The 27,854-nt window shown below is 45.6% G+C and overlaps 2 protein-coding genes across 4 annotated transcripts in view; one reads left to right on the top strand and one right to left on the bottom strand.

The window, feature by feature from the left end:
- The window catches only part of TNRC6C (trinucleotide repeat containing adaptor 6C), a 137,392-nt gene that overhangs the window by 5,268 nt on the left and 104,270 nt on the right, over window positions 1-27,854 (bottom strand).
- LOC116271084 (trinucleotide repeat-containing gene 6C protein-like) lies at window positions 17-27,656 on the top strand. Of its 3 annotated transcripts, XM_031657812.1 has the most exons (11): window positions 17-1,151; window positions 3,536-3,682; window positions 7,199-7,318; window positions 10,944-11,027; window positions 11,294-11,534; window positions 16,099-16,266; window positions 17,587-17,778; window positions 18,285-18,428; window positions 22,319-22,435; window positions 22,907-23,101; window positions 27,214-27,651. In XM_031657812.1, the coding sequence occupies exons 1-11, from the start codon at window positions 1,125-1,127 to the stop codon at window positions 27,354-27,356; spliced, it is 1,578 nt and encodes a 525-aa protein (XP_031513672.1). In that variant the 5' UTR covers window positions 17-1,124; the 3' UTR covers window positions 27,357-27,651. The 3 variants fall into 3 exon arrangements, with proteins under 3 accessions (XP_031513672.1, XP_031513673.1, XP_031513671.1); XM_031657811.1 differs by lacking the exon at window positions 17-1,151 and having other exon boundaries at window positions 3,313-3,682; window positions 27,214-27,652; XM_031657813.1 differs by lacking the exons at window positions 17-1,151; window positions 22,319-22,435 and having other exon boundaries at window positions 3,312-3,682; window positions 27,214-27,656.

The raw sequence follows: 27,854 nt of genomic DNA, 5'->3' as shown, positions 1-27,854 counted from the left end.
GGGAGATGGAAGTTGCAGTAAGCTGAGATCGTGCCATTGCACTCCAGCCTGGACAAGACAGCAATACTCTGTCTCAAAATAAAAGAAAAAAAACAATGAAAGGAAAGGCTCACAAGCAAAGAATATCAGAGATGGGACTTGATCTTACTCTCAGAGTCCTCCAGCACGTGATCTGCTTCAGCTGCGGCTGTGGGGTAGCCCAGGGTGAGGCTCACATCCTCGTCCTCGTCCTTCCCATTGCCAGTGTGGACAGAGTTCAAACTCATAATGCCCAGTGAAATTGGAATTACAGATAAATAATTTTTGAAATCATACTAAAAAATTACTGTTCATCTGAAATTCCAGTGTAACTCAGCATCATATATTTTTATTTGCTAAATCTGACAACCCTAAATTGGGACCCTGACATTTAAAATATGGAATAATGCACAGGCTGGTTGTGATGTTAGCTGACATAAATTTGCAAAAGACCTGGCACATAGCATGACCTCAATAGATGTAAAATAATAATAATAATAATAAGGTTCTGTCTTTTATAACTTACTTTTATAACTCACCCTCTTAGATTACACTCTATGAAACTGCTGTGTTTGTAGGTCAAAAACAAATGTCACAGAATTCAACCTATGTATACCTACAGCTTTGGTAATAACTTCTCAAAAAGAATCTGTTTATTTGAAAATGGTTGTAAAGTGCTTGTTGCCAATGCCTCCATCCTTCCTCCGTGCTCCTACCTGTTAGGAGCCAGTAGTTAGGAGAATAGTAGCAGCTAATATATGTGTTTGTAAAATACTTTTAAACTGAAAACAGCATCTTAATCCTATTTCTCTTTTTCTTTTTCCCCTCTTGCTTTTGCCCATGTTCTCCATTCCCTTATCCACACTTTTTTGATCTGTTAATTATTTATCCATCCATGCCTCCTCTGTTTCCTTGGGAAACTGTTTGGTGCTTTGTCTGCTGATGGACACTGCACACAGCTCACCCTTTCTTTCTCCAATCAGGATGGCGGCCTCGTGGAAGAGCCCACGCCTTCACCGTTCTTGCCTTCCCCAAGCCTGAAGCTCCCCCTTTCACACAGTGCACTCCCCAGTCAGGCCCTGGGTGGGATTGCCTCCGGGCTGGGCATGCAAAACTTGAATTCTTCTAGACAGGTAAGGCTGTTGATAGAGAGCAACACGTGGCCTTTGTTTTACCTGCCTTCTAAAAAATGTGTGTTTGAGACATAAACTTTCTTATTTGTAGTTAATACCTCTATTTTAAAATATGACTGAAAATGTACAGGTAGTTGAAATACTACCAGGATTTCCCTTCAAGTGACTTATTGGAGTCAAGGGTTGAAGTAGGAAATGCTTTAGTTATATTTATTCTTAAACTTAACTAAAACGTGTTAAGTTCAGCACCCTTGGTCTAACTTGGGACTGGCTGAAGTGATGATGTGTTGCACAGTGGTCTTCGGCTGCCAGATCCATCCAGAGGTCCAGGTAGTCCCCAGCCTCTTTCCTCCTGGCATCCAAAACGTTACATCTGTTGATCTGTGAGAAAGCACCACATTCTCCCCCTTTTTCCCAGAAATAAAGATGACATCTCTTGCAAGGTGGTTCTCCGGAGTCACACTGGCATTTTTTTCCAGACTTCAGCGCTCTTTGGGTACAGGCGGAGATCACCTTTCTAAATCAGTTACTAAAGGAAGAACCTGAGAGTGTCGTTTGCCACTTCATCTTACTTTTCTCATATAGACTCTTAACGTGAAGTGTTGTACCAAAAAACATATGATCCTTTCCCATCCCTAGGACATCCCTTCTCTCTGATTTTCTTAGGGATGAGGTTGACACACACACACCCCTTGGAGACATGTCTCTAAGACACTGTGACATGTGGGTGGCCAAACAGCCTCTGTGTGCCCATTGTCCCAGTGTTGTTACCAGTAGTGCCCTTTCCACTCACCAGCGCCCAGCTGTGTGATCCTGGCAATCTGACATTACCCCCATAGTGGTGATGCAGTGAGACCTCTCATTTCCATTGTTCTGCCAGCTTCAAGTCAGCAGCCCAGCTAGGGTGTGCACTGGGGTTAGTTCACAGCTGTTAGGTTCACAGAAGGGGGTCTCTGCCGGTGCCTCTCAGGCGGCTCTTCCCAAGTGAAGCTGTACAGTACCTTACCTCACCTGTTTGTCAGGTAACTCATTACACAGAGTGAAAACTACAGCTACAATATCTTTATCATAGTTAATACAGAATTAACTACCTGAATTTGTCAGTTCATTCCATTTCAAGGTTTATTGAAATAATAACTATATTTCCTGTTTGAAATGTTGCCGGCCGGGCGCGGTGGCTCAAGCCTGTAATCCCAACACTTCGGGAGGCCGAGATGGGCGGATCACGAGGTCGAGAGATCGAGACCATCCTGACTAACGCAGTGAAACCCCGTCTCTACTAAAAAAACACAAAAAACTAGCCGGGCGAGGTGGCGGGCGCCTGTAGTCCCAGCTACTTAGGAGGCTGAGGCAGGAGAATGGCGTAAACCTGGGAAGCGGAGCTTGCAGTGAGCTGAGATCCGGCCACTGCACTCCAGCCTGGGCGACAGAGCGAGACTCTGTCTCAAAAAACAAACAAAAAAAAAGAAATGTTGCTATCCTCTTAGATTAGTAATCCCCACACATTATTATTATTTAATTTTTATCACATCGTTTTGGAAATGTATATTATTCAAATAACCGTATTCATGTTGCTATTGTGTGTGAAACATTGTATGCTGGTAGTTTCTTTGAATGGGGTAGCCTTCTTGTTGTATAAATGACACTCATTAAAAATTCACTTGGGGCTGAGCGAGGTGGCTCACACCTGTAATCCTAACACTTTAGGAGGCTGAGGTGGGTGGATCCCGAGGTCAGGAGTTTGGGACCAGCCTGGCCAACATGGCAAAACCCCGTCTCTACTGAAAATACAAAAATTCAGGCCAGGCGTGGTGGCTCACACCTGTAATCCCAGCACTTTGGGAGGCCGAGATGGGTGGATCACGAGGTCAGGAGTTCAAGACCAGCCTGGCCAACATGGTGAAACCCCGTCTCTACTAAAAATACAAAAAATTTAGCCAGGTGTTGTGGCGGATGACTGTAATTCCAGCTCCTTGGGAGGCTGAGGCAGAGAATTGCTTGAATCCAGGAGGCAGACGTTACAGTGAGCCGAGATCGCACCACTGCATTCCAGCCTGGACAACAGAGCAAAACTCCGTTTAAAAAAAAAAAAAATAGCTAGGCGTAGTGGCAGGCATCTGTAATCCCAGCTACTCAGGAGGCTGAGGGAGGAGAATCACTTGAACCCAGGAGGCAGAGGCTACAGTGAGCCAAGATCACACTACTGCACTCCAGTCTGGGTGACAGAACAAGACTCTGTCTCAAAAAAATTCTCTTGGGTACAAGTTGACAGTGGTAGGAAGTAGAAACGATTTTGCAATCACTTAAAATAGATCATTTCACCCTACCTCCAAACAATGTTTAATGCCTGCCTTGGTAACATGTCCAATTCTGTCCCTGTACAGATACCGAGTGGCAATCTGGGTATGTTTGGCAATAGTGGAGCAGCACAAGCCAGGACCATGCAGCAGCCGCCACAGCCACCAGTGCAGCCTCTTAACTCTTCCCAGCCCAGTCTCCGTGCTCAAGTGCCTCAGTTTCTATCCCCTCAGGTCAGACCCACATCCAAGCAGGACTAAGCAACAGGATGTAGATGCCGGTTTTTCGTGGGGTCCTGTGTTATCTGGAAGTCACTATTTTAAAGTGAGAGCTGAGTTAATCCATGTTTAAGAGAAGGCCTTCTGGTTTTTAAACTATAAATTAATTTTAGACTATAAAGTAGTAAACTGATTCTCCTGACCCAGGAGACATTTTCAGAGCTTGCTCCTTGGAATGCCTCAGCCACCCAAACTAACATTTGGCATCTTCCTAGTCAGAAGCAATATTGAGGGGAAAGGACCTGCCCAACACAATCCTATTGATGTGCTTTTGTCCCAGTCTTTCTCGAGAAAATTATTCAGATGAACCCAGTGAACTGTCCTAGTTTGGTGGGAGAGGAAAGTGACATGCTGTAGTATTGCTGAGGATGTAAAAGAAACCCTTAGAAGCAGCCAAGGACTGAATCATGCTTTAATGAGAAACTAAATGTGATCTTATATAATAGTATGTATATTATAGATTTTCAGTTATGTTTAATATTCAGCATTAGATCATTTTTGCCAATAGAGATGGGTTTTTTTTCTTTCTTTCATACCTTTTTAGAAGTGAACCGTAGAGATTGTTAAGAAAAAAAGGTTGCCGGGCGCGGCGGCTCACGCCTGTAATCCCAGAACTTTGGGAGGCTGAGGCGGGTGGATCACCTGAGGTCAGGAGTTCAAGACCAGCCTGGCCAACCTGGTGAAACCCCGTGTCTACTAAAAATACAAAATTAGCCAGGTGTGGTGGCGCATGCCCGTGATCCCAGCTACTTGGGAGGCTGAGGCAGGAGAATCGCTTGACCCCGGGAGGTGGAGATTGCAGTGAGCCAAGATCACGCCATTGCACTCCAGCCTGGGCAACAAGAGCAGAAACTCCTTCTCAAAAAAAGAAAGAAAGGAAAAAAGGTCAAATCGAATTAAGGAAAAGGATATTGCTGTTTTGCATGGCTCTGAGGCCTAATATATATCAATTGTTGTTGTTAATATTGTTTATTTTTAGCACATTTTACAATTTTAGGCTTTAGACCAAGTTTCTAATTACAGTGTTAGTTCTTACCCCTTATAAGGTATTTGATGATCGATGGTATTGATAACATCTTTGCTGTGTGGGTAACTCAGGGCTCTGGTAATTCTTCCCACGTAATTCTGATGTGAAGGTTGACTGGAGCCTGCCCTGAGAGAGCAGCAGCATCTTGAAGTACTTACCACATTCTCGCATTCTTATAGCAGAGAGGGAAAAAACTGCTTTCTTCCCCAAGAGACCTCTAATATCAAGAAGATAGTTAAGATTTCTGAGGGATCTTATTTTCAAACTGTCCCAAAAGAGAACGTGTTAATTCGTCAATCTTCTATTATTCATAAAATTTAATTTAAATGTGTTCAGTTTGTTGGAATATAGTGTCTTAGTCCGTTTGGGCTGCTGTAACAAAATACCTTAGACTGGGTCATTTACAACAGCATGAATGTATTGCTTGCAGTTCTGGAGACTGAGAAGTCCAAGGTCAAGGTGCCAGACGATTCAGTGTCTGGTGAGGGCCCGTTTCTCATAGATGGCAACTTTTATGCATCCTCGTGTGGTGGAATGGGTGAGCGGGCTTTCTCAGGCCTCTGTCATTAGGATGCTAATTCCATTCATGGGGGCTCCTGATCACCCCCCAAAGGCCCCAGCTCTTAATACCACCACAATTAGGGTTTAAGTTTCAACATAGAAATTCTGGGGGAGGGGGACACAGACATTCAGACAATAGCATATGGGAAGGCAATGCTAGCGTACGAAAAAGAGCAGGATGCACTAGGCACTGCACTGAGGGTAATTCTCACTCTATAATTGTTCAAATCCAGGTTTGTGCATTGAGTTGATAGTGGACAATTATCAGTGTAACTAATACATTTAACTATTATCAGGTAATAAGATAAAAGTTATTAGATAATAGTTAAATGTATTCGTTAGAATATAGGATAAGCTACTATAACAAAGAGGCCTCAAAAAACAGTAGTTTAAACTAGGTAGACATTGATCTCTCTCAGGTTACAGTGCAGAAAGAAGCAGTGCAGGGATTGGGGGCAGCTCTGCCACAACCACTTCCCAGTAACAGGGAAAAAGGCAGCACTCTTGTGCAAGTGGCCTTGAAATTGCACACACCACTTCCAGTCACATCCCACTGCCCAAACCTAGGCCACAGCTGCACCCAGTCTGAGAGGCAGTAGCAGAAGAATCAGTTCGTCTTACCCACACAAAGCAAACCAGCATGTCCCAAATGGCAAGGCATCTGTGTGCCATCTCACTGTTTCTTCCATATTTCCATGTTACCTGTAAGTACTGATAGGAAGGGCACAGAACCTTGGAAAGTTCATTTATAATTAAAGTATTTGGAGGATGAGATCTCTGAAGACTTCCCTTCTTCCTTCCCTCCTTTCTTTTTCCTTTCTTATTCTTTACTTGCTAACTACTAATATTAAAATGTCCATACATTTTTTAATGGCCTTTGACATTTCACCCATGAGACAAATATAATTATTATTGCGGGATCTGGCCGGCAGCCCGCAATGCAACAGGGCTCTTTCTTTGTTCCCAGGCAGATTGGCAGGTCGAGAAATAAAAGACACACACGAGATAGTGAAAGCTGGGTTCAGCATGTCACCGCCTTCTGGTCCTGCGATGCTGCCAATGCACTGGATATACCAGCATTTATTATTAAGTTTAGTGAGGGCAGGGTAGGTTAGTGAGGGATATAGGGTTGTTTGATTATGAGGTGAGATGATCACATGGGATGAAGTAATTCTTTAACATAATATCAGTATGCAGAAGTAGAGTATACAGAGATAAGAATTTACAATGTAGTGTGTGCATCAGCAATTTCTAACAGAGCCTTAAAACAGAAACACAGTCTGTCCATAACTTATGTTTAGTAAGATACTAATCAGTAGTAATAATTGCAGCAAAAGCTTGTTGCAAACAATCAGTAGAAACAGGGCATGAAACTATACAACTGGTCAGACCGCAAATTCTCAGAAGGGAGTATGCCTTAACCCTGAAGAGACCTAGAAGAGCCATGGCAAGCAAGATAAGGGCATTTATAACCCTATCTTATCCATATGAACAAGCATCCCTCATGCGTCCGTTTATAGGCTCTCCACAAGGGTTGTATTCCATTCCCAGAGCTATGAACATCTGCTTTTCTGGGATAGGAATCTTGGTGATGTGAAACCTCCCTGACTGCGCGTCCGTTGATAGGCTCTCTGCAGTGGGAAGCACATCATGCACTGTTGGCTCATTCTGGCAGCCCAACCTTGCGTTGTCTTTATGCAGTCCTGCATGCAATTTTGTATTTACAATAATCAGGAGCATTTATTTTTTTTTCCGTAACAGTAGTTTCCGGGGATCTCCCTACAAATTATCACTTAATCATTTTTGAATTTTGAAAAACTACATGGGCAAGTAAGTATTTTAACGGAGATACAATGGCTGATCGCATATTTTTTGTTAAACAGGTTCAAGCACAGCTTTTGCAGTTTGCAGCAAAAAACATTGGTCTCAACCCTGCACTATTAACCTCGCCAATTAATCCTCAGCATATGACGATGTTGAACCAGCTCTATCAGCTGCAGCTGGTGAGTGGACAGACCCATGCGAGTTAGAGCACGCAGGCCGAGTGCTCTCCTGGTGCCCGTGCAGATGCACCAGTGTGGCGCACCACTGAGAGCAGCAGTTGTGATAATGTTTGTCTTCACATCGGGGATGTCATTGAGACTGTCGTGAAGTATTTAAACTCTTCACGAGTTAGGAAGTTCTCACTCAAAGGTGTCCTTACTAAGTTTTGTAAATGTTTTGGCCTCTTTGTTTTTGTTTTTGTTTTTGTTCTTGTTTAGAGGCAGCATCTCACTGTGTTGCCAGGCTGGTCTGGAACTCCTGGATTCAAGGGATCCTCCCACCTCAGCCGTCTGAGTAGCTGAGAACACGGGTGTGCACCACTGCACATGGCTTGGCCTCTTTGTGTTCAAAAAATCTACCAGCTTTTATAATTAGGCATGTCTTTTCATTTGAGCTCTCAGCCAGAGTTTCTGAGAACCACAGAACACAAAAAATCATTTGAGTGACTATTTTCTCAATAATTCTAAGGATGGTATACATAAATACTATTCTAGAAGCACAGGAGAAAAATTGCTTTGTTACATATAGTAGATACCTTAGAACATTAGAACTTAATTCTCTCATGAAACCCCGGTCAAGAATGGCTGATGTGACCTAATAATTCTTGAAAGTTTTTTTTTTGTTTTTGGTGTTTTTTTTTTTTTGAGATGGAGTCTTGCTTTGTCGCCCAGGCTGGAGTGCAGTGGTGTAATCTCGGCTCACTGCAAGCTCCGCCTCCCGGGTTCACGCCATTCTCCTGCCTCAGCCTCCTGAGTAGCTGGGACTACAGGCACCCGCCACCGCGCCCAGCTAACTTTTTGTATTTTTAGTAGAGACGGGGTTTCACCGTGGTCTCAATCTCCTGACCTTGTGATTCGCCTGCCTCGGCCTCCCAAAGTGCTGGGATTACAGGCGTGAGCCACCATGTCTGGACTGAAAATTTTATAACTTTACATAATCTTGATTTTTTTTTAATTTTCAAACGGTCTTACTGATTTTACCATAAATTGCCATGTCATTATATACCTAGATGCCTACTGAAATTATATACACTAAAAAACCCAGTGAATTATTTCATTCTTTAATGTGGGTACCTGATTTGTTTAGCAATCTTAGCCAGCAACTTCATCACCTAGCAAACGACTAGGAATCGGCCAAGCACAGTGGCTCATGCCTGTAATCCGAGCATTTTGGGAGGCCCAGGCGGGTGAATCACCTGAGGTCAGGAGTTTGAGATTAGCCTGGCCAACATGGTGAAACCCTGTCTCTACTAAAAATGCAAAAATTAACTGGGCATGGTGGTACACATCTGTAATCCCAGCTACTTGGGAGGCTGAGGCAGGAGAATCACTTAAACCTGAAAGGCCTGAAAGGCGGAAGTTGCGGTGAGCCTCGCACCATTGCACTCCAGCCTGGGTGACAGAGCAAGACTCCATCTCAAAAAAAAAAAAAAAAAAAAATGACCAGGAATCATGAAGGAAAAAAAATTTAAAAAAAAGAATGGGACTCCAAAAGACAAAACCATTGGCATAAGATCTTTGCTAATAAGAGAGTACTTGAGTCCTCAGTCCTTCCCCTTTGCCGTTTTTTAGACATATGTCCAACAAGTTTGAGGTCTGGCTTTTCTGTAAGCAGCAGGGGAGGATAGAAGGAAGGAGGGAAGGATGTGTCCCAGAGGCACATGCTATGTATGTGTCCTCGCTTTAAGGGAGAGCACAGAGCTCTAGACATGAGGTCAGGACCAAGGCTTGGCCCTCAGAAACTGTTTTTTCTTTTTCTTTTTTTTTTTGAGATGGAGTCTTGCTAGTCTTGCTCTGTTGCCTAGGCTGGAGTGCAGTGGTGCAATCATGGCTCCACCTTGTGGGTTCAAGTAATTCTTCTGTCTCAGCCTCCCGAGTAGCTTGGATTACAGGCGCCCGCCACCACACCTGGCTAATATTTGTATTTTTAGTAGAGACGGGGTTTCACCATGTTAGTCAGGCTGGTCTCGAACTCCTAATCTCAGGTGATCCTCCCGCCTCAGCCTTCCAAAGTACTGGGATTACAGGCGTGAGCCACTGCGCCCGGCCAGAGACTGTTTTTTCATCTATCAGAAGGGAAGAATCGCTGTGGGGAGGCAGTGCACATGTGCAGTCCTGTTGCTTTCAGTCCTGCCAGCTGGAGACCACTGACCTCCAAAGGAAAGGAGACAGCTCTGAAAACAGGCACTCATAGAAAAAGCATGCAGGTTTAGAACTGTTACTATAGAGGAAGATTGTTTTCTGCCGCTTGATGCAGGCATTGCTGTATTCTGACACAGAGCTGATTTTCTTACTGATGTACTAGAATCTTTTAGTTATACAGTAAGTTTTTATTGACCACATGGTGTGAAAGACATCAAGAAAATGTTGAATTACAATAGTGTGTTCTTATTTTAAAACAATGTATTCTGTTCTTAAATATTTTTCCAGAAAAAATGGAAAAATAAAGTTTCAGTGCTTCCATAAGGTTAAGTTTTAGGGCCTATAAGGATTTACTCAAGTATTTTATTCCTCCATGATTACAGATTAATGAGGCATTTCTAATAGTACAATCTCCACCTTTATTTGGATTCTACTTTAATGAGTCCTTTTGCCAAAAATGTCCCTAAAATTCATGTTGTAAGAAAAAATTATGATATTCAACCAACATTTCAAAACAGTCAAGTGACCAACGCTGCTATGTCAGTGTACAGAAGAATATCATAACTTTAACCAACTTTGTAGATGACAAGTTCGTGTGACAAAAATGCCCACAAATCTGCATTTCAGGTTCTCTCTTAGCTTTCATTCCCATGATGTTATGGAGACGACCACGTTGTTTAACACACATTATTCTTGAATGATTTGGGACAGTTACTCCCAGTGCTTTGCCACATTGTCTGGGCTGTGCTGGACTTCAGTATCCGTCATTATAGAATAGGTGGTGGTGGTGGTGGTGGTGGTGGTTGTTGTTTAAGTTTCAGTTTGTATGAATCAAGCAGAAGAATTTTGATCTCTTCATTAAATGAAAAATACTTGCTGACCAACATCATCACCAACACTAAACGGGTATTGACTCTGTGATTTTTTTTAATTCTGTACACTAAAAAAGTGGATAAGACATTAATCTTTTAAAAGTGCTCTGTGCCTCCCAGAATATGTGTCAGCCACAGCTGGGCGTGTTGGCTCATGCCTGTAATACCAGCACTTTGGAAGGCTGAGGCGGGCAGATCATGAGGTCAGTAGTTTGAGACCAACCTGGCCAACATAATGAAACCCCGTCTCTACTAAAAATACAAAAATTAGCTGGGCAATGTGGCACGTGACTGTAATCCCAGCTACTTGGGAGGCTGAGGCAGGAGAATTTCTTGAACCCAGGAGGCAGAGGTGGCAGTGAGCTGAGATTGCGCCATTGCACTCCAGCCTAGGTGACAGAGCGAGACTCCATCTAAAAAAAAAAAAAAAGAGTATGTGTCAGCCACAGTATGGGCCAAGAAGAGTGGCTAGGTTCTCTTTTTTCGTTTTTTAACTAATGTCAGAAAGTTGAACCATTAGTTCAACTTATACTTAATTATTATACTATTTTAACTCTTCTTTTTGTCAACAGGCATACCAACGTTTACAAATCCAGCAGCAGATGTTACAGGCCCAGCGTAATGTGTCCGGATCCATGAGACAACAGGAGCAGCAAGTAGGTGCTACCCAGATTGACTTTTGTCATGAGCTATAATTTTCCCTGATAGAAGAGATGCTAATTGATGAACTATTAGATGATCTTTGATTTTTCTCTAGCCAAGCCTTCCTTGGAAAATTCCTGGGTTCAGCTAGGTTTGGGAGGAGGTTGACCTAGCCAGTGGTGGCCTCAGCATAAAGACAATGAAGAATTCACCTGGTCCCTAGACAAGCCATGAGTGTCCCTTCCCACCTGGTTAACGAACCTATGTCTGTGCCTGCCAGGTTGCGCGCACAATCACTAATCTGCAGCAGCAGATCCAGCAGCACCAGCGCCAGCTGGCCCAGGCCCTGCTCGTGAAGCAGCCACCACCGCCACCGCCCCCGCCGCACCTGTCTCTGCACCCCTCTGCAGGCAAATCGGCCATGGACAGCTTCCCCTCGCACCCGCAGACTCCCGGCCTACCTGACCTGCAGACCAAAGAGCAGCAGTCTTCACCCAACACCTTTGCTCCTTACCCTCTTGGTGAGTGTCCCATGGTCTTCAACAGCCACATCAGGTAGAGAGAGTACCTGGAGTCCATATGTGGTAGCCAGGGCAGCATTTCAGTGGTTAGGAGGACTGGCCAGCGCTGAAACCATAGCCTGTTGTAAATGCAGCCCCAGACAAAATCACAGAACAGGTATCTCAAGGCTTTTTAACTTTAAAAAAGGTTTTTTATTATTTTTTGGAGAAATGGGGTCTCACCACGTTGCCCAGGCTGGTCTCGAACTCCTGGGCTCAAGCAATCCTCCCACCTCAGCCTCTTAAAGTGCTGGGTTTACAGATGTGAGCCACCATGCCCAGCCTCAAGAATTTTTAATAAGGGAGCAACACTAACCATGTTCTATAGAGTAGGAGTTTTGCTGCTGCCATAATACTCTCAGTATAAAACCTTTAAAGATGGTACCAGTCAGAGCCTCCAAAATCTCATTTCCATTGTCACATCTCCAGAGTTTGTTCTATTCCTGGTCTACTCTGAACTGTACTTTACCAGCCACTTCCTCCAGCCTAAACCGCAGAGAAGACTTTATAATGGTTTGGTCAGTAAAAGTATTCAGATTTACACCAAAAGCACTTCTTAAAAAGCAGTGGTTGTTGATACAACTCATTTTGTATGAAATGTGATTTGTATAATCAACGAACTCAACATATATATGTTGAAATCTAACTTGTAGAAGCACATAGGGCACATGAAACCTGCAGGTCACTATAAGACATGGTGCCAGGCCTCAAGGTCAGGCCTGCCAGGAGAGTCACAGCTCACATACCTGAAGACACCAGAGGGTATAAATGAGTAAATTGATTCTGCATGGACTAATTTGCTGTAAGAATTCAGAACTTAGTGAAAGCACTTTAGGCTTGTCTGTTGATTGCTATTAGAGTCTGTAGATGCAGGACAAAGGGTATCAGTAACTTGGAAAATACATCTGTAAAGGGCCAAAGGCCAGTTGAGTGGTAGTGAATTTGCTACCAGCAGATAATATTCATTTATCTAATTCTGTTCAATGTCTCTCAAAAGGGCAGTGTATTGTAATCATTTGAACACTTTTTACTTGACATATTATAAATGTGATATATCTTTAATATGAGATTGATAAATACTAGACTAGATGATCTCGTTCCTTAATTATTGTCTCATCCATTAACACCCTTTGTGTCTAAGTAGTTAAGACCTGACTTAGGAATTAGATTGCCTAGGTTTGAGTCCCAACTCACCACCAACAGGCTCACTACTAACTTGGGCAACTTGCCTAGCTGCTTTTTGCCTCAATTTCTTTCTTTTTTTTTTTTTTTTGTTAGAGACGGGGTCTTTCTGTGTTGCCCAGGCAAGTCTCAAACTCCTGGCCTCAAGTGATCCTCCCTAAGTGTTAGGATTACAGGCCTGAGACACCATACCCAGTCATACCTTAATTTCTTCATCTGTAATGTGGAAATACTTAACTCCTAGGTCTGTTTTAAAGATTAAATAAGCTAATATGTAAAGTTCTCTCTTTTTTTTTTTTTGAGACGGAGTCTCACTCTGTTGCCCAGGCTGGAGGCAGTGGCGCTGATCTCAGCGCACTCCAGCTAATTTTTTTGTATTTTTAGTAGGGACGGGCTTTCACCAGATAGCCAGGATGGTCTCGACCTCCTGACTCCGGTGGATCCACCTGCCTTGGCCTCCTAAAGTGCTGGGATTACAGGCTTGAGCCACCACTCCTGGCCTCTTTTTTTTTGGCTGGAGTGCAGTGGCATGATGATAGCTCATTGCAGCCTCAAACTCCTGGCCTCAAGTAATCCTCCTGGTCTCAGCTTCCCAAAGTGCTGTGATTACAGACATGAGCCATCACACCCGGCCTAATACGTAAAGTCTTTAAATAGTACCTAGCACATAGCAAACACTTTGTAAAATATCAGCTACTTATGTAAGTGCTTCTGTTTTAGAAACAAATTTCATTCCACCTATTATCCTAAAATGCGTTAGCTTCAGCTTTCTAGTATTCACCTGTCTTCTTGACCTGTATTTGGAAGATAAAGTACACTTATCATGACTTTTTTTTATTTTTTATTTATTTATTTATTTATTTATTTATTTATTTATTTATTTATTTTTTGAGATGGAGTCTTGCTCTGTTGCCCAGGCTGCAGTGCAGTGGCGCAATCTCGGCTCACTGCAACCTCCACCTTCTGGATTCAAGCGATTCTCCTGCCTCAGCCTTCCAAGTTGATGGGATTACAGGCATGCATCACCACGCCTGGCTAATTTTTGTATTTTTAGTAGAGACTGAGTTTCACCATGTTGGCCAGGCTGGTCTCGAACTCCTGACCTCAGGTGATCCACCCACCTCGGCCTCCCAAAGTGCTGGGACTACAGGCATGAGCCACCACGCCCGGCCACTTATCTTTACTCTTAAGGATTTTTTTTCTTAGTACAAGTTAAAGAATTCATGCAGTGAATCTTTGAAATTAGTTGAAAAATAATTTGGATAATATTTTATAATATTCACAGTGAAGTTATAAATGTATTAAAAACAAATAACTAATAAAGTATAGGAAACTTTGGTTGTAAAATTGCCTATCTTGCTGGCTCTCAGCATTTCTCTGCAGCAGCACCTATGTTGAAGAGCCTATTAGAAACTCAACAATTCATGTAAAGAAACCAGCAGCCCATGGTCAGTAGTGGGGGCTCCCAGCTACCTTCCTTCCCTCACATTCAGCCTGTCCTTGTTATTCTCAGTCTTTTGCCACCTGGAGTTCGTCATTTAGATGGGAAGAGCAGGCATATAAACAGGAAAAAATACCCTTGATACCAGTGTCATGTGATTCTCACAGGGCTCTAGAGAAGGAAAAGTTCACTTTCACTTTGAGTGGAGAAAGAAAAATCAGAGAATAGTATTAAGCTTGAACCTCAAATGATTAGATAGGATTACAGTAAATAAAGAGGAAGCCTTTCCAAATGAAGGGGAAGCCTCACATAGCACAGAAGAAAGAGGCCTGGCCTGTTTCAGGGGTCCATTTTGCAAGGGCCAGGCCAGTCTAGCTGACTTTCCCAGAGGGGAAAGTTGGGAGAGATGGGTTGGGGCCAAATTGTGGAATTCGGAGCATTCTGAAGGCCAGGTTGAAGCCCTGACATTGTTGCCACCTTACCTGACTAGATCTGTACAAGCTGAAACGAAGAGAACTCAGAGATTGCAAGTAGGCTAGCCCCGTGGCACTGATGGGCTTGCAAAGGCGTTTTGTTAAGTCTGCGAAGTGTGTATGTGCATGTGCGTAGGCGTGTGTTAATGCCAACATTCAAAAATTGGGGAAAGTGGCTTCTGGCTTCTCTTTAAAATGGCTTTAGTGGGTCTATGTTCCATGTAGCAATAAGTGGTTGGCCCCAGTAGCACCTGTTTATTTAGACAGGACAGACACTCTCTGGTTTGCCACAGTCCCCATGAGGCCCACCTCTTCATGTGCATGGCCACTTGGCTCCTATGGGCATTTGAATTTGCAGCCTCTGAAATAAAGGTAAGAACCAGAATGTTCAGCACCTGGCTTAGTAGTAGAGGCTCACTGTGCTTACGTACCATGTGGCATAGTTGTACATATGGTAAGGATCTGTGGAGTATGTGTATGTGGTAATGGGAACTGCAGCTGGAAATCCAAGGGGAGGGGGACCCCTCTGCTCGTTATTCCCTTCCAAACAAGCAGTCTGTCCTGCTCCAAACTGGTGTCCTCATCAGAAAGTCTTTACTTCAACCTTTTTATCATTGTCCTCCTTCCTCATCGTCTTTCTTTATTAACCTAGCTTAGTACAGGTCCTGGACAGATAACCAGCTACCTGCTTTTCGCTATGAGAAATGAGCTCAGAAGCTCCAGCTCACCATCCCAGCTGGGGGCAGATGGCAGCACCCTATCTGTCAAATAGTTCAGTTCCTTAAAAGTAGTTTGATTTTAATTCACAAACTCTTTTAGAGCAGACTTTTGTAAAGGAAACTCACTGAAAGTAGAACTGAATTATCCTATCAGTCTGTTTCATAGGTGGTACTTTAGAGTTCTGGAAAAGTGTTTTTGACCCGATGAGTTTCCATAAGATACCCAAAACCAGAAAAGATTTTCCTAATAGTTTGGACTTTTTCTGTTTTCCTGTGGACTCTGAGAAGCCTCAGGACCATGTTTATCCAGCACTGAAACAAGTAAAGTGAAGAGAGTTGTGGGCCTCACTTAATCAAAGGCTATTCACATTTTCACCTTAATTTAGGAGTAATATTCCGAGAAGTACATGCTGTTATGAAGATAAAAAGTATTTTTCACCAGCACTAAAAGTTACAGTTAAAATATTTTGTTGTATCCCAGCTACTTGGGAGGCTGAGGCAGGAGAATCGCTTAAACCCAGGAAGCGGAGGTTGCAGTGAGCCAAGATCATGCCGTTGCACTCTAGCCCGGGCAACAAGAGCAAGACTCCATCTCAAAAAACAAAAAATATTTTGCTGTAAGCGAAGACTGGAATAGCTTCTGTAGGAGAGCTTTAGAATGAAGTCTTTTAGAGGAGCAGGTGAATCCTAATCGGCATCTCTCTCTTTAGCTGGACTGAACCCAAACATGAATGTCAACAGCATGGACATGACCAGTGGCTTGTCGGTGAAGGACCCATCCCAGTCCCAGTCACGCCTCCCCCAGTGGACGCACCCCAACTCCATGGATAACTTGCCCAGTGCCGCTTCCCCCCTGGAGCAGAACCCTAGCAAGCATGGTACGTCTGGGCTAGGATGCCTGTGGTGGAATCACTGCTGGCTTATTAATCGATCTTCCTGTTGTATAACATGCCCATTCTATACTTTTCTAAGAATTGAGCGCTGCAAGTTGGATTTAAAATAACCCATTCCGTTATAGTGCATATAAGATCTCAGCTAGTCAGTGATCAAACTTCTTAAAAGCCAGCCATTAGATCTTAGCTACAAACCTAGAAATAATTTGAAAACCCCAGAGCAGCAAAGAATCTAAGTCATAGCCTATGTACTTTTTTTTTTTATATCTCTATTCATCAACAAAAACTTGAGTCTGCTGAAATATTTTCAATAAAATAGTGAAACACAAATAGAACATCAAATATGCAGTATGTATGGGAACTGCAGCTGTAAATACTAGGGTGCATTTCTGTTGGTTATTCCCCTCCATCCAAGCAGTCTGTCTCACTCCAAACTGGTGTCCCCATCAGGAACTCGTTACCGATGGACACACAGTAAGGTGGAAGCAAAAATGATACCCGTAGGAGGTACTTCCAAGCATTAAATTTAGCTCTGAACTTGCTGGTAGAATAAACAGCAAAGGAAATTCAATAGGTTATGTAGTTCTCTCTTGATACAAAGCATTCTAAAAAGAAAAAGGAAACTATGTCTCATGGTTAACTTACGGAAAATCATCACACACTGCTGGCACCTTTCTTAGCAGGAGGGCCTTGCTGCCTGTGGCTGGTTGGTTTGGTTCTGTATGAATTTTTAGCATCCACTGTGTTCTTCCATAGTGAGGGTTTCAGACTAAAAGGAGGGAAGAGATAAGAGCAAGTTTGATAACTAATCACGAAGACTCATAAGTTGTCCCCAGAAAGGTTTATTAAGGGCAGCTTCCCATGGTATGGATATGTATTTTATAAAGATTTCTAACTGGACAAACTGAAATTGTTCTTCAGGGGTTTCGGTCTTTCAGGGCTGAAATTGGAGCTGGCTTAAATAGTCACTGGCCAGGCATGGTGGCTCACACCTGTAGTCCCAGCTACTTGGGAGGCCAAGGTGGGAGGATCACTTGAGCCCAGGAGTTTGAGGCTGCAGTGAGCCCTAATCACATCACTACACTCCAGCCTGGGCAACAGAGTGAGAAAATTTCTCAAAAAAAAAAAAAAAAGTCATTGATTCTTACAGAATCCTAGACAGACCAAGTCTTACGATTCATGTAACCGAATAGAGCAAGGCATTGGACCTAGAACAGAAGGTGCATAGGGAGGCTTAGGGTATCTTCTGCTGTCTCTCAACTGGAGGGTATTCACTTGCTTCTTTGTTTCCTGTTGTCCCCATAGGTGCTATCCCTGGAGGTCTAAGCATTGGGCCTCCAGGTAAGTCCTCCATTGATGACTCCTATGGCCGGTACGATTTAATCCAGAACAGTGAGTCACCAGCCAGTCCTCCCGTAGCTGTTCCCCATAGCTGGTCACGTGCCAAATCTGACAGTGATAAAATCTCAAATGGCTCTAGCATCAACTGGCCCCCAGGTAAGACCGTGCAACACTTCCGTGCAACAGCAGCAGGTCAGAACGTGCTCCAAGCCTGCAGAGAGTGATGAGGCTGGGAGGACCCAGAATCTGAGCTAAGGATCTGGAAGCGTTAAGCCCAGAGCTTTGGCATTTTCCTTGGAAATCCATTTGTCAGATCAATTTTGGGTATGGTTAGCATCAGGCATTTTTCTGTAATCCCTTAGTTCAACATGAGAAGTGGAAGGGGTGGCAGGGAGGAAGCACACTGTATATACCATCTGGTAAAACTATTCCGACTCTGTGTGAAAACTATCTTAATATGATAGCTAGAATACCTGGTTCTAGTTTGTTCCAAAGGATTGATTGTTTTAATGAAAGAGAGTATCAAGAGTATAAAGTGTACCTCTCATTTAATTAGCAGATCATAAAAATTTCTACAAACAGGACAAAACATCTTTTAAAATGTCATGAATCAATGTGCAGATGTTCCGATCTGTGGCTTCTCATCTGGGTTTCTTAAACAGAATTCCATCCGGGAGTTCCATGGAAAGGACTACAGAATATTGACCCTGAGAATGACCCTGACGTCACTCCTGGCAGTGTCCCCACTGGGCCTACCATCAATACCACCATCCAGGATGTCAACCGCTACCTCCTCAAGAGTGGAGGTGAGGGTGCTGCTCTGCCTGCCTCTGCGCAGACGGTCTCTCTAGACCCATTTGGAGATGTCAGGGGTGACAGGTTGGGCTCTGAGGCAGGGATGATACAAGGCACAGTTGAAGCAGTCATCTGAAGCAGCATGAAGAGACGGCAGTTAGTGCTTATGGGAAAATGGACATCAATTTGAGTTTCTGCTGGAATTTTTTTTTTTTTTTTGAGATGAAGTCTCACTCTGTCGCCCAGGCTGGAGTGCAGTGGCACGATCTCAGCTCTCTGCAACCTCCACCTCCTGAGTTCAAGCGACTCTCCTGCCTCAGCCTCCCAAGTAGCTGGAATTACAGGCATGTGCCACCATACCAGGCTGATTTTTGTATTTTTAGTAGAGACAGGGTTTCACCATGTTGGCCAGGCTGGTCTCGAACTCCTGACCTCAGGTGTCACCTATGCTGCTGGATTTATTGATAAGTAATGTCTTATCATAAAAGTGCCATCTCTAACAAAGTTTTACCACCGCATGCTATTTTGTGGAAGAAAGAGCTAGATTGCCATAGGTACTACCACTAATAAGGCCACCTAGGTAGTTCCCAAAACATTAAGTTTCCCACTTGAAATATGACTCATTGGAGCCTTGTGTTTTGTGTTTGCTTCTTTTCTTTCTTTTTTTTTTTGAGACAGATTCTTGCTCGTTTGCCCAGGCTGGAGTATAGTGGCGTGATCTTGGCTCACTGCAACCTCCGCCCGCCTCCCAGGCTCAAGTGATTCTCATGCCTCAGCCTCCCGAGTAGCTGGGACTACACGTGTGCACCACCACGCCCAGCTGATTTTTTCTATTTTTAGTAGAGACGGTGTTTCACCATGTTGGCTAGGCTGATCTCGAACTCCTGACCTCAAGTGATCCACCTGACTCGGCCTCCCAAAAGTACTAGGATTACAGGCGTGAGCCAGTGTATCTGACTGCTTCTGTGGTTCTTTAAAGTGATAGGCTTCTCAATGTATCTTTGACTGGAAAGCCAACATGAGTACAGATTGCCCTGTCTGTTTAATGCTGTGTATTCCTTGGGGTTACACAGCTGCTTTTCGGATGCAGCTGCTTTTCAGAGCAGGGGTGTTATGGGTGTCCCTGCTGTCAGACACAGTCAAGTGGTGCCCAAAAGGGAGCCGTGTGGCAGAGGACAGGTGAGGCGCCAGCCAGAATCAGAGACCCAGCCCTCCCTGCTTGTCACACCTGGTGGGGCACCAGGGTTGTACCAGACAGGAAAGTTACCATATTTTGAGGGTTGTGGAGAAGTGGGATGCAGGTTGTACAGATCCAGGTCATAAGGGAAGTTGGAAAGAATCGAAGTTGCTTAATACATGGCAGAGCTCCCTGAGTGGTGCCCAGATGAAGGATCAAGTGGCCCCTTAGCCTCCAGGCAGAACCAGGGCCACTGGGAGTGGCCTCCGCCATCGCCTGAGTGTGCCATGATGTGATGAAGATGGCCTGAGAAACACATGGCAGCTGTTCTCCAGCTCCATAGCCTGTCCAGTTAAGGAAATCAACTTGCGGGGAGGGCAGAAGAGAACCTCAGCCTAAGAAATGCATCGGCCATTGAGATAAGGCAAGGCAGTGGCATCTCCAACCCTGAGCCTAAGAACCAGCCAGCCAGCCAACCTGGGTGACTTGTAGCTCCAAGTGGACATCGTTTGACTTCCCGGGTGCTTGATGTTTGGGTCTTGAGCCTGCCCTGGCACTTGTGCACAAACATCAGTATTCAGCCGCAGCCAGCTCAGGTGGCTCATGCCAGGCCTCGCCTTCAGCTCATGACCAGCACTAGGAACCTTGTTACTCCACTCTGGTACCTCTCTTGGTTGTATTTAAGGATACATTAGGGTTTGTTACTGAAAGAAAGGGGAGTACAATGAGCATCTCTTCACGTAGAAGTTGCTAACCAGAAAGCACTAGCAGGCTGAGCACAGTGGCTCACACCTGTAATCCCAGCACTTTGGGAGGCCAAGGTGGGAGAATCACTTGAGGCCAGGAATTTGAAACCAGCTGGGCAATATAATGAGACCCTATCTCTACAAAAAATTTAAAATGAAAAAATTAGCTGGGTGTAGTGGCACACATCGGTGGTTCCAGCTACTCAGGAGGCTGAGACAGGAGAATCACTTGAGCTTGGGATGTCAGGACTGCAGTGAGCTATGATTGGGCCACTGCACTCTAGCCTGGGTGACACAGCAAGACTTCGTCTCAAAAAAAAAAAAAAGAAAAGAAAAGGCCTCCCAAAGTGCTGGGATTACATGCCTGAGCCACTGCGCCTGGTCAAGCTGACACCTTTTTAAAGTAAAGACCTTCCTGAGCAAATTAACACAGGAACAGAAACAGACAGCCTGAGTTGACATAACACAAAGAAGGGAGCAGCAGACAGCGGGCCTGTTGGAGGGTAGAGGGTGGGAGGAAGGGGAGGATTGAAAAACTGCCTGTCAGGTACCATGCTCACTATCTAGGTGATGGAATGATCTCTACAACACACCCCCACAACACACAGTCCACCTGTGTGACAGACCTGCACGTGGACTCCCAGAACCCTAAATAAAAATTGGAAAAAATAAAAGTGAAGACCTGCAGATTACCCATAAATGCTAACTTTCCTCAACTCTGGTGCCCTCATTCTAAAGAGGTCACTTGCAGCAGGGCAGCTGCAAACAACTGTGCAGGTTGGACACTGCATGTGTCCAGGAGGTGCCACACGCCTGGTTATTCACTGCACAACGTCATGTGGGCCTACAGCTGAGATGCCATGGCTTTTCAGAAACCATCCGATTCTGTGTGTGGTCATCAGTTTAACAGCCAGACTGTGTTTATGTTCCCTCTGCTAGCCAGGATCCATGCCCTGGCAGAGTTATTGTCCCAGTGAGAGCTCTTTCCATCCTGCATTCACCCCAGCTGTCACCGTTACGCCGTCCTCACTCTTCTCCAGTTTCTTGCTTTCTTCACAGAATTGAAAGGGAGAGCCACATTAGAAAATACAAAATAAAACCAAGCAGCGAGGAGCTGAGCTTTCACACAAGGGATCGAGGTGCCTGAAGGATGGCCCATTTACCCCAAGTCTCCCTTTCAGGCACAGGGACAAGCTTTCCTCAAAAAACTACAGTCCTAGGGATAGAATAACTCAAGTCCATATACACAGTTAGTAGGACAGATGTCTCTTAATTATTCATGTATTTAAAAAGGGAATCATGAGCCGGGTGTGGTGGCACCTGTGGTCCCTGCCGCTCAGGAGGCTGAGGCAAGAGGATCACCCAGCCCAGGAGGTTGAGGCTGCTGTGCACTGTGATCACGCCTGTGAACAGCCACTGTGCTGCAGCGTGGGTGACATAGCAACAGCCCATCTCTGAAAAAAAAAATTTTTTTTAAGCAAAATACGAGTTCGGAAGCTGATGGGACACCCCAGTCAGAAGAAATGTTCAAATTTTTATGGCACATTTTGTAATGAATGGCTTGGAGTTTTGTTCTTCTATTTTGTAGCCATTGTTTGAACTGTGAAAGGAGTAAATTGCCCTGGATTTTTATTTTATCTTATTTGGGAGAAGAAATCAATGTGGTGCTTTAAAACTCTGACATGGCATTTTAACATTCTGGTGGGAATTCTCAAAGAAGCTCATGCTGCTTCTTGCCCTTTGATTCCTCCGCCTTCAGCAACATCCCAGGCCTCCCTGAGTGGCTACAGGGACCCAGAATAGGAGGCATGCCCTGTTTCTTCCTTCCCACATGACACTTTCATGTTCAGGCTTCTATTAAAAATGGCAGCCTAGGGAGAGGTTGATTCTTGATGGTTAAGATTCTCACAGCCCGCAGTTAGAGTCACGAACCCGGACACCGCCACCACCTTGCTCAGTGCCGTGTTTGGTTCTGCAGGGTCCTCCCCGCCATCATCTCAGAATGCCACGCTGCCTTCCTCGAGTGCCTGGCCGCTCAGTGCCTCCGGCTACAGTAGCTCTTTCAGCAGCATTGCATCCGCACCTAGCGTTGCAGGTACGCACCTAGCCTCTAGACTTGCAGGTAGCATTTTCTTTCTTTCCCCAAACAAAACTTTGACAGGCCCCAGCTTTTCCCATTGGCTCTTCACTCACTCCCTGAGCTGGGAGGCCGTGTGGCATGATAGAGGATGGGTGGGGGCCTTCCCCAGGCACAGTGGGCACCTTGGGCACATCAGCTTGCACACACATGGAAGTGGTGACATCTTCTCCATACAAGTGTGTGGGCCCATTGCCTTTTCTCTTCCTTTCCCCCATGGCCACAAGACAAGGGGTATGCAAGGTTTTGAAAACTTAGAGGCAAAACACTTCTGGGAATTTGCAGTTACTTGAGTTTGCCAGGGGCTTGACTTGGTGTTTCTTTACCTATCACACAGTCTGCTGGTGTTAGAGAGCACTCTGTGTGGCTCCCCAAACACAGCAGTGTTTGTCTCAAGACTGCGTATTCTCCATCTCTCTGCCTTTCTAGGTAAACTGTCAGACATTAAATCGACGTGGTCCTCTGGCCCTGCCTCCCACACGCAAGCCTCTCTGTCTCATGAACTGTGGAAGGTGCCGAGAAACACTACTGCACCCACGAGGCCACCTCCAGGGTTAACCAATCCCAAGCCCTCCTCCACCTGGGGTGCCAGCCCCCTCGGCTGGACCAGCTCCTACTCCTCAGGTAAGCTTCATGCTCCTCGTGTTCCAATGGGGGCCTTACCTTTTGGGGATGTGCTTATCACTTCGTCCTGTACCTCCTTTGTAAGGACCCCTGCCTCTAACTCTGGAGCCTAGGAGGGCTTAGGAAGGCACCAGGGCCACCCTAGATGTCCAGGGCATTAGCTGGGTGAGCCTGGTGTTTTTAGCATCAGCCTAGGTGTGCCAGCACACAGCAGGTTTGCTCTGGGCCAAGAGGTCCCAGGCGGTTCCAGCACCCATTGAGGGCCCACGCTGGCCACCTCCATCCTCAGGAGTGCAGCTGCCCCACACTGGGTCATTAGAGGCCCGCACAGTCCTTTAGGCTGTCTGCCCCCATGAACCCGCATCGCACAGGGATCTGGATTTCTGCTTTTTATATTTGCTTCTCCACAAGATGTCACTGAGACATAAGGCTTTTCCAGACCCAAAACGAAACAAACCCCACCAGTTTGAAAACACAACTCTCATAATATTGCAGCTTCTCTCAGGTGCTTCATGTCGAACCTCAGAGATGAGAAAAATGTACTGGGAATTGAAGAAACTGAAGGCTTAAACCAATGTGGGCAACAAAGCGAGACCCCATCTCCACAAAAAAATTTTAAAAGTGGGGTGTAGTGGCACATACCTGTGATCCCAACTGCTGGGGAGGCTGAGATGGGAGAACAACTCAAGCCCAGGAGATTGAGGCTACAGTGAGCTATGCTTGAGCCACTGCACTCCAGCCTGGGTGACAGAGTGAGACCCTGTCTCTAAAAAAATAATAGTAATAAATAACAAAATGTTTAAAATCAGCTACAGATAGTGTATTCATCCATTTTCACACTGCTGATGAAGACACACCCGAGACTGGGCAATTTACAAAAGAAAGAGGTTTATTAGACTCACAGTTCCACGTGACTGGGGAGGCCTCACATTCCTGGCAGAAGGTGAAAGGCATGTCTCACATGGTTGCAGACCAGGAGAGAGAGAGCTTGTGCAGGGAAACTCCCATTTTTAAAACCATCAGATCTCATGAGACTTATTCACTATCATGAAAACAGTATGGAAAAGACCTTCCCCCATAATTCAGTTACCTCCCACTGGGCTCCTTCCACGAAACATGGGAATTGTGGGAGTTACAATTCAAGATGAGATTTGGGTAGGGACACAGCCACACTGTATCATTCTGCCTCTGACCCCTCCCAAATCTCATGTCCTCACATTTCAAAACCAATTATGCCTTCCCAGCAGTTCCCCAAAGTCTTCATTTCAGCATTAACTCAGAAGTCCACAGTCCAAAGTCTGTCTGAGATAAGGCAAGTCCCTTCCACCTACAAGCCTGTAAAATCAAAAGCAAGTTAGTTACTTCCTAGATACAATGGGGGTACAGGCATTGGGTAAATACAGTCATTCCAAATGGGAGAAATAGGCCAAAACAAAGGGGCTACAGATCCCATGCAAGACTGAAATCCAGCAGGACAGTCAAATCTTAAAGCTCCAAAATGATCTTCTTTGACTCCATGTCTCACATCTGGGTCATGCTTAGGCAAGAGGTTGGTTGCCATGGTATTGGGCAGCTCTTCAGGGTACAGCCTCCCTCTTGGCTGCCTTCACGTGCTGGTATTGAGTGTCTGCGGCTTTTCCAGGCACACGGTGCAAGCTGTTAGTGGATCTACCATTCTGGGGTCTAGAGGACGGTGACCTTCTCACAGCTCTACTAGGTGGTGCCCCAGCAGGGACTTTGTGTGGGGGCTCCACCCCCACATTTCCCTTCCACACTGCCCTAGCAGAGGTTCTCCATGAGAGCCCTGCCCCTGCAGCAAACTATCGTCTGAACATCCAGGCATTTCCATGCATCCTCCGAAATCTAGGTGGAGGTTCCCAAACCTCAGTTCTTCACTTCTGTGCACCCAGAGTCTCAACACCATGTGGAAGCCGCCAAGGCTTGGAGATTGCACCCTCTGAAGCCATGGCCCAGGCTGTACCTTGGCCCCTTTTAGTCACAGCCAGAGCAGGTGGGACACAGGGCACCAAATTCTTTTTTTTTTTTTTTTTTTTTTGAGACGGAGTCTCGCTCTGTAGCCCAGGCTGGAGTGCAGTGGCCGGATCTCAGCTCACTGCAAGCTCCGCCTCCCGGGTTCACGCCATTCTCCGGCCTCAGCCTCCCGAGTAGCTGGGACTACAGGCGCCCGCCACCTCGCCCGGCTATTTTTTGTATTTCTTAGTAGAGACGGGGTTTCACCGTGTTAGCCAGGATGGTCTCGATCTCCTGACCTCGTGATCCGCCCATGTCGGCCTCCCAAAGTGCTGGGATTACAGGCTTGAGCCACCGCGCCCGGCCGGCACCAAATTCTTAAACTGCACACAGTGTGTGGACCCTGGGCCTGGCCTATGAAGCCATTTTTTCCTTGTAGGCCTCTGAGCCTGTGCTGGGAGGGGCTTCTATGAAGACCTCTTACATGCTCTAGAAACAGTCTCCATTTTCCCCATTGTCTTGGGGATTAACATGCAGTTCCTCGTTACTTAGGCAAATTTCTGCACCCTGCTTGAATTTTTCCTCAGAAAATGGGATTTCCTTTTTTTTTTTTTTTTGAGATAGAGTTTCACTCTTGTCACCCAGACTGGAGTACAATGGCGTGATCTCGGCACACTGCCACCTCTGCCTCCCAGGTTCAAGCAATTCTCCCGCCTCAGCCTCCTGAGTAGCTGGGATTACAGTCATGCACCACCACGCCCAGCTAATTTTTGTATTTTTAGTAGAGATGGGGTTTCACCATGTTGGCCAGGCTGGTCTCAAACTACTGACCTCAGGTAATCCACCCATCTCAGCCTCCCAAATGCTGGGATTACAGGCGTGAGCCACCGTACCCAGCCAATTTTCTGAACTTTTATGTTCCGCTTCCCTTATAAAACTGAATGCTTTTAACAGCACCCAAGTCACCTCTTGAATGCTTTGCTGCTTAGAAATTTCTTCTGCCAGATACCCTAAATCATCTCTCTCAAGTTGAAAGTTCCACAAATCTCTAGGGCACCAGTCTCTTTGCTAAAACGACAAGAGCCACCTTTGCTCCAGTTCCCAAAAAGTTCCTCATTGTCATCTGAGACCACTTCAGCCTGGACTTTATTGTCCATATCCCTATCAGCATTTTTGTCAAAGCCATTTCACAAGTCTCTAGGAAGTTCCAAACTGTCCCACATTTTCCCATCTTTTTCTGAGCCTTGAGTTCCAACCTCTGCCTGTTACCCAGTTCCAAAGTTGCTTCCACATTTTCAGGTATCTTTTCAGCAGCGCCCCACTCTACTGGTACCAGTTTACTTTATTAGTCCATTTTCATGCTGCTGGTAAAGACATACCCAAGATGAGGCAATTTACAAAAGAAAGAGGTTTATTGGACTTATAACTCCACGTGGCTGGGGAGGCCTCATAGTCATGGCAGAAGGTGAAAGGCACATCTCACATGGTGGCAGACGAGAGAGCTTGTACAGAGAAACTCCAGTTGTTTAAACCGTCAGATCTTGTGAGACTATCACGAGAACAGCACAGGAAAGACGTGCCCCCATGATTCAATTACCTCCTACCACATTCCTCCCACAAAACATGGGAATCATGGGAGTTACAATTCAAGATGAGATTTGAATGGGGACACAGCCAGACCATATCAGATAGTTTGATAGTAATAGTTTCTGCCTTTTAGCAGCAGTCTTTAGGGATTTGCTCTGTTGTATTAACCAGAAGAACCTGGGAGCACTGATTCCACACCAGGTCTGGGGACAGGCAGAGGTGGAGACCAGAGCTTTCCTGGAGATTGTCAGGCCTCTCATCACCCCTGTCTCTCCTGGCACAGATGGGAAAACACGGGTCTCCTGGGCTGGCGGGAAGATCCAAGAAGTCAGAGTCACCACAGGGAAGTGGGAAGGAGGTCTGCAGGAACTGTGAGGTTTTGGTTTACCAAAGAAAGTATGGACCTCCCAGGCTGAGAAAGGCTGTCCTAGATCATGTGGTGATGGTCCGTGATGGCCCGTGCTGTCCCATACTTCAGCATAGTAAGAGGTGGGGAGGCCGCACTATCCACTGGCACAGGGCCTTGTCAACCGGGTTCTCCCCTCTTGTTGCAGGTTCTGCCTGGAGCACCGACGCCTCAGGAAGAACCAGCAGCTGGCTCGTTCTTCGAAACCTCACTCCCCAGGTGCAGTACGGTGCCCCTGTGTCGCTGAGCATGATCCAAGGAGGGTTCCCTCTTGGCCCCCGATGCAGATGAGGCTGTCTGGTGGGGCGGGATGGTCGGGGGTTCTTGGTCAGGGTCCAGAGGTGATGCTGCATGGGAGGAGATGAGCAAGTGCCAGGCTTGGCTCCAGCAGCAGCAGCAGATGGGGTCCAGGGGTCTCTTTTAACACATGTTCTTGGTGAATTGTTTGTTTACCCACTAGAGGCTGGAAAAGTGTGCTCTGTAAATAGAATTGTTTATCTTACAACTACCCATTCAAGAGTGGTTGGGCCTGGCTGGTCGCAGTAGCTCACGCCTGTAATCCCATCACTTTGGGAGGTCGAGGCCAGGGATCACCTGAGCCCAAGATTTGGAGACCAGCCTGGGCAACATAGCAAGACCCCATGTGTGTATTTTTATAACATTTTTTTTTTTTTTTTTTTTTGAGACGGAGTCTCGCTCTGCTGCCCAGGCTGGAGTGCAGTGGCCGGATCTCAGCTCACTGCAAGCTCCGCCTCCCGGGTTCACGCCATTCTCCTGTCTCAGCCTCCC

This window comes from Papio anubis, chromosome 17 (assembly GCF_008728515.1).
Source record: "Papio anubis isolate 15944 chromosome 17, Panubis1.0, whole genome shotgun sequence".
NCBI lineage: Eukaryota > Metazoa > Chordata > Mammalia > Primates > Cercopithecidae > Papio > Papio anubis.
Note: the sequence above shows the minus strand (reverse complement) of the source record. Positions and strands in the feature narration are given on the sequence as shown.